Source organism: Zerene cesonia, unplaced genomic scaffold, assembly GCF_012273895.1.
Source record: "Zerene cesonia ecotype Mississippi unplaced genomic scaffold, Zerene_cesonia_1.1 Zces_u002, whole genome shotgun sequence".
In the NCBI taxonomy this organism is placed as follows: domain Eukaryota; kingdom Metazoa; phylum Arthropoda; class Insecta; order Lepidoptera; family Pieridae; genus Zerene; species Zerene cesonia.
The window spans coordinates 3112532-3118030 of record NW_024045132.1 but is presented as its reverse complement, the minus strand read 5'-3'; the positions used below and the strand labels follow the sequence as shown (position 1 = coordinate 3118030).

Here is a 5499-nt window from a genome sequence, read left to right as displayed (position 1 = left end):
TATAATTTAATAACTATGTTATTCTTTGAACTGTATATTGTTATTGTTACCTTAATTCACTTTTTATTTTTTATGTGATTATGTCGACGAAGTGTTAAATTGAAAAAAAATAGGCTAATTTAAAGCGTTTAATCTATTTATGTTTCGCTACAAAGGCCAAATGTTTATTCACACTTTTATTACTTCTGCGAACATTTGAAAAAATATTTTATTTTTGAATGTATATCGGCTGCTGTTCTGTGTACCATTTACAGCAAGCATCAAATGAAGATTTAGACCTTAAATCTGACAGCACAAAGTATATTTCATCTTGGCACCGCTCTACATACGAATACACAACATTGAAATTTATAAAACGTCAGAAACACCAATACTTGTCATGGGATTTTCAATCGTGTCGTGATCACATAAGATGGAAAACAAGATTGCATAGGTAACAAGATAGGGTTGTCAAATTCGTGGAAAAACATCAAAGGACGTAGACGTCAAGTGCGATCGCTTATTTCCCTCATCGGGTATGATGTAGGGGTTTCCGTTCGAGATGATAACACGTAATGGTGATCGTTTGCCCTTTGCTTCCACTAAACGGCGCTGTTAAACACCTCGTAGAGATATTAGGGTTACGGCAATATTTTCTTGTTAGGGTTATTGACCTACGAAATGGTATTCCTGAACGTTGTATTGGAACAGTTTTTTTGGTGATATAAAATACGCAGGATGAATTTATTGTATAGTTAAAATGATTTCTCCAATTCAGATAAAAACTATTGTTGGAACCCCTGTAGTGCGATTATAAAATGCGTTATTGTTGTTGTTAAAATCTATTTATCATTATTGTTGTTGTTGTTGGTAGAGGATTATCAGTAACGTTCAATTTCATTTTCACTATTCATAGTATTACAAGCAAAATCACATATTTTTCCATTGGATTGCAACAATTCGGCAAATGAATAAATGAAAATCAACGAATCAATCGATAAAATTTTGCCAATTTAAATTGTTGAAAACATTAATATTGCACGCTATGTTTTACATAGTTACACTATTCAAAAACGTTTATTTCATAACCATCTAGAATATACAAATATCTCGGGCGAACAATCCACAATTTCTTTGATTTTACATCAAAATCCAAAGTTAGCTATCGAAAATGTCGAGTGAATATTATTTCCAACAATGGCAAAAAACGCTTCGCAAACTGGAACAATTATTGTATTTAGATATTGAGTACCAGGTTAGAGAGTCCCACAAGATTTTTCTTTCAATAATTTACAACTTAATCAAGAATTTTTAATTATTGGATTGGTTGAAGCTATTTAGCATATTTATCAATAGTGGTCAACAATGTCTCTATCTAAATCTTCTTTCGTAATCTTCTTTACAGTTGTGCTACGAAGACCATAAAAATCCTTACAGTTTGTCAAAACAGCCCAACTCATACTCATCCAATACGATAGTTACTTGTACCGAAGAAGATATTAGTCTTCTGTACAATTATTATGCTAATGCTAATTATATTTTGTATTCCAGGAAACTAAATCCCACGACAAAAGTTCGTGTGACGCGGCTCTCAAACTATCCGGCATGCTCGGCTGCTACATAGCTTGTTACAACGAGGCTCTAGAGTGCTCCCAGCAGAACTTACAAGTGCAGAAATCTGAAGATATTCGCGCTATTGTTAAGACTATTGTGGGACGGTATGGTTCAATGACTTTCAATCTAAGGTTAAGCTTTTGTAAGAGGTCTTCTGCCAACTCGGCACGAACGTAGATAAAAAGGATGTCAGTTAGACTGAACTTAACATTATAGTCTTGTGAATTTCAACATCTGCCCAGCTATATATATAGCTATAATATTTGTCAACTCGATAAAGTAGTAGACAGGCAATATCACCTATATAAATAAACATTATACATTAAAATTTAAAAATAATTAACAGAATCCTTGAACTGAAAGAGCAAATACGAAAACATGAGGGAAGTTTTTACCAATTTATAGGCGGAGGTTTAATAAAACACAAACTAACACCATATGATGCAGAATTACATGGCATAGTAGAAAATTGCGAGCGCCCGGAAAATATCCAGCTTATAATAGATGAGGCTTTTCAGAAAGCACGCCAAATAAAAGAAGAAGAAGGTTTATATTTAACTATTATAGAATATCATTATAATAAGGCACTTGATTAGAAGGTATTAAATGAGAGATATGTAAGATTCGTATTACATAGTTTCATATCTGTCACATTAAATATCATTTCTTAATTTAACATTATAATAAAAGAATCGATAATTTTAGATTTTACTGAACGTTTTGACGAAATAATAATTGATGAAACGAATGGTGCTTGGTGGAACGAAACAGACATAATAGAGGAAACTGACAAAAAACATGGTATAAATATTGGAGCTATTTACGAAGTTGAGGAAATAATTTCAGAAGAAACCTTACACAGGAAACATTTAATCGCTTTTATACAGGCTCATGAAAAATCAAGGTAGGTATTATTTATGTTGGATCTATAAAAATTACATTTTCAAGTAACATATTGTAATTTACAGGCAAATGATTCAAAAATTAACGTGGCAAAAACGTAAACGATGTTTATGGGAAAAAGAGTTAAACGGAACGTTAAATCCCCCGGCACGATTAGAGATAAGGGAAAAAGCTGCAATAATTATTCAAAAAATTTTAAGGTACTTTACATAAATATTTTGTTACATTATTATTTTTACTGATTATTTCTGTGTTCTAGAACGTATTTTCAAATTAAGCGGAAAATAATAAGAGATTATCAATATGATGAATTATTGGGAATTAAAATTCGTAAAAAATCAGATGAAAATGAAATGAAAAGAGAAAAGCAAATGGTATATTAACAATTAATGAATTACTACGCTTAAGTTTATTAGCTTAATAAGTATCATATAAATATAAATAATTAACGTTTTAGATGATATTCGACAGATCGCAAAAGTATACAGAATTGAATGCACAGTGGATGGTTGAATGTAAAGAGATTAAAAATACGTTTTTAAAGAGAAAAAGGGATGATACTGCTGATGATTTTCGTGAATACATTCGAGAATGGTTTAAAAAATGGTACGAAACATAGAAGCAGCTAAGCTTTTTAATAAGTAAAATACAAATTTACAATTATTTATACTATTTTAGGTTTGACGAAGCGAAATTTTTCTTAGATATACCGAAAGAAAACCAAGGAGGATTGAGTGTTATTCTCAAAGAAGAAATATCATCGCCATCTGAATGGATTGAGGAATATAAAGCGTACATAGAACAGAAAAAAGCCAATAAAAATAAAACAGCGACTGAGGTACATAATGTATAAACTAGAAAATGTAATTAAAAAGTACACATAGATAGACATTTTGCTCGTTAATTTTATGTTGTATGATAATTTTTAGATTAAATGGGAGAAAATGGAAGCAAAACAGGAAGAACTGATGTTAAAAAAAGAAGAAATTAGAAAAAAGAAGCAAGAAACTGAACTACTAAAGAAAATAATGAAAAATCCAAAGATGCATCCTGGATATCATTACCCAAAATCTAAGAAAATACAACGAATTGTTAAAGTTACGAATTGTGTATCTAAAACTTTTGATAAATCAAATTTTGAAATAAAAATAACACGTAATGAGAATTTGTTTTTTTTACAGGCGGTTGAGGAATATAAAATGAAATGGTTACATATCGATGAACGCAAGTTTAAAGAAGTTAAAGAAGGATATATAAAGGATATTGATATTGACAATTTATATGCTGAAGCCAAAAATGAAATTTTGAATACCATTGACGAGGATATACGGTATTGAAATAAAATATATGTTGTCTGATGAAAAATAAGTAAACTGTTCATTTTATTAATGCTACCTTTTTACTTACACAAGAGAGGAACTCAAGAAATTAAATCAAGCGTTAAAAGAGGATTATGCTAGAAATGACGAACCAATGCCAGAAAATATCAAGCAAAAAATTAAGCGGCCTAAGAAACAGAATAAAATAAAAACAGTCAATGAAGAAATAATTTCTGAAAAACTAACAGTGCGTATATTTGTACTACATTGTTCTATTGCCACATTATGAAATTCTCATATTAATTTAAATGTTTTAGAATCTTGTTTCAAAAGGCATCCTGGTAGAATACCCGAAAACCAGATTCCAAGATTTCTTAGCAGAATATAATTTTGCCGGGGACGATTTTAAATGCGATCTTAAGTAGGTAACATAATGCATAAAAATCAAATAATACAAATAATTTGATGTATTTTACAACCCGACGAAATTCAAGAAAATTCTCAACAGAATTGTTGTTTTCATCATATTTATTGTTTGTAGAATTGTTCAGCCTCTTGGAGGCGAAATGCTATCCATATGGTGGGAGAAATGCCGAGATGTGATGCATGGATTTAAAAGTATTCTGCTAATTGGACCTAGGAACAGTGGGAAGACTATTTTAGTACACGTCATGGCATCAATAAATAGTTAAATACTTGTAAATTTGTAGATACCCTTTTTCAATTTAATAAACTCGGAAGAGAGAACAATTTTTTTTTAGATATTTCTTGTCAATTCAAATGTATTTTCAACCGTTTTCATAAAAGGAGGAGGTTCCCATTCAACTGCATTTTTGTGTTTTTAACCTTATAACGATTGGGTTAACCGATTTTGATAATTCTTTCTTTATTTGTACGCTGGCATCGTTTGTGTTTTAGCCATTATTTAGCTTAGTTTTTTTTATTATTATATGTATTGACATTTATTGCATCACTGTCTGTAATAGTCTGAACTTTTATACAGATGCAACTTTATACGACTTAAATCTTCTTGACTTGCATGAAGAACCAATAGAGAGTATAAAAGAAATTATCGCTTCTTTAATAAATTGTGCTAAAGCTACACAACCATCTGTCATATATATCAGACACGTCCACAGACTATACTACAGAAAGGTAAGCAAGCTTCTTCAGTTCCTTTGTTGCGCATTATTAAACTAAATATATAACCGTGACCACGCTCGCTGTAAAGTGTTCGGAACGTCACGGTTAATAATTATAATGAATATCGCGTTTAAAATCCGTTAAAAAGTTTTTAATTTCCAATATACAACTGTGAAAGTTACTGTCTATCTGTCTTTCTATCTCTTTTTCACGCCTAAACGACGGAAGCGATTGTTATCAAAAGGCCGAATAAGATATTTTTCCTATTTTCATTCAAAATTTATTATATATATTAACTTAATTTTTCGTGATAGTTTTATTTTTTACTCTTAACCAATGAACAAAAATTTAAATTATACGCTCCTAATTATAACCTAAGTTTATGTATAGAAAAAAAAGCTATCAAAAACAAATTAAAATGATATGCGACCTTCTTCCTACATTTATTTTAAACAATCCAAAAGCGAGAAATTTTGAAAGAATAGAAAAAATTTGATCACGAGGCAGGATTCGAACCTGCGTATCTTGCCTAACCGTAGCA

The 5499-nt window shown here is 30.5% G+C and overlaps 1 protein-coding gene across 1 annotated transcript in view; it reads left to right on the top strand.

Moving 5' to 3' along the window:
* The first annotated feature begins 1150 nt into the window (after nt 1–1150).
* Nucleotides 1151–5499, top strand: part of LOC119838301 (dynein regulatory complex protein 11-like) — a 5638-nt gene continuing 1289 nt past the window's right edge. Inside the window, exons 1-14 of the mRNA XM_038364169.1 lie at nt 1151–1234; nt 1531–1697; nt 1940–2139; nt 2299–2497; nt 2562–2696; nt 2756–2870; nt 2954–3102; nt 3175–3334; nt 3426–3593; nt 3678–3826; nt 3909–4062; nt 4133–4236; nt 4357–4502; nt 4819–4970. Coding sequence (XP_038220097.1) covers nt 1151–1234; nt 1531–1697; nt 1940–2139; nt 2299–2497; nt 2562–2696; nt 2756–2870; nt 2954–3102; nt 3175–3334; nt 3426–3593; nt 3678–3826; nt 3909–4062; nt 4133–4236; nt 4357–4502; nt 4819–4970 — 2082 coding nt within the window. The remainder of the gene's footprint in view (nt 1235–1530; nt 1698–1939; nt 2140–2298; nt 2498–2561; nt 2697–2755; nt 2871–2953; nt 3103–3174; nt 3335–3425; nt 3594–3677; nt 3827–3908; nt 4063–4132; nt 4237–4356; nt 4503–4818; nt 4971–5499) is intronic.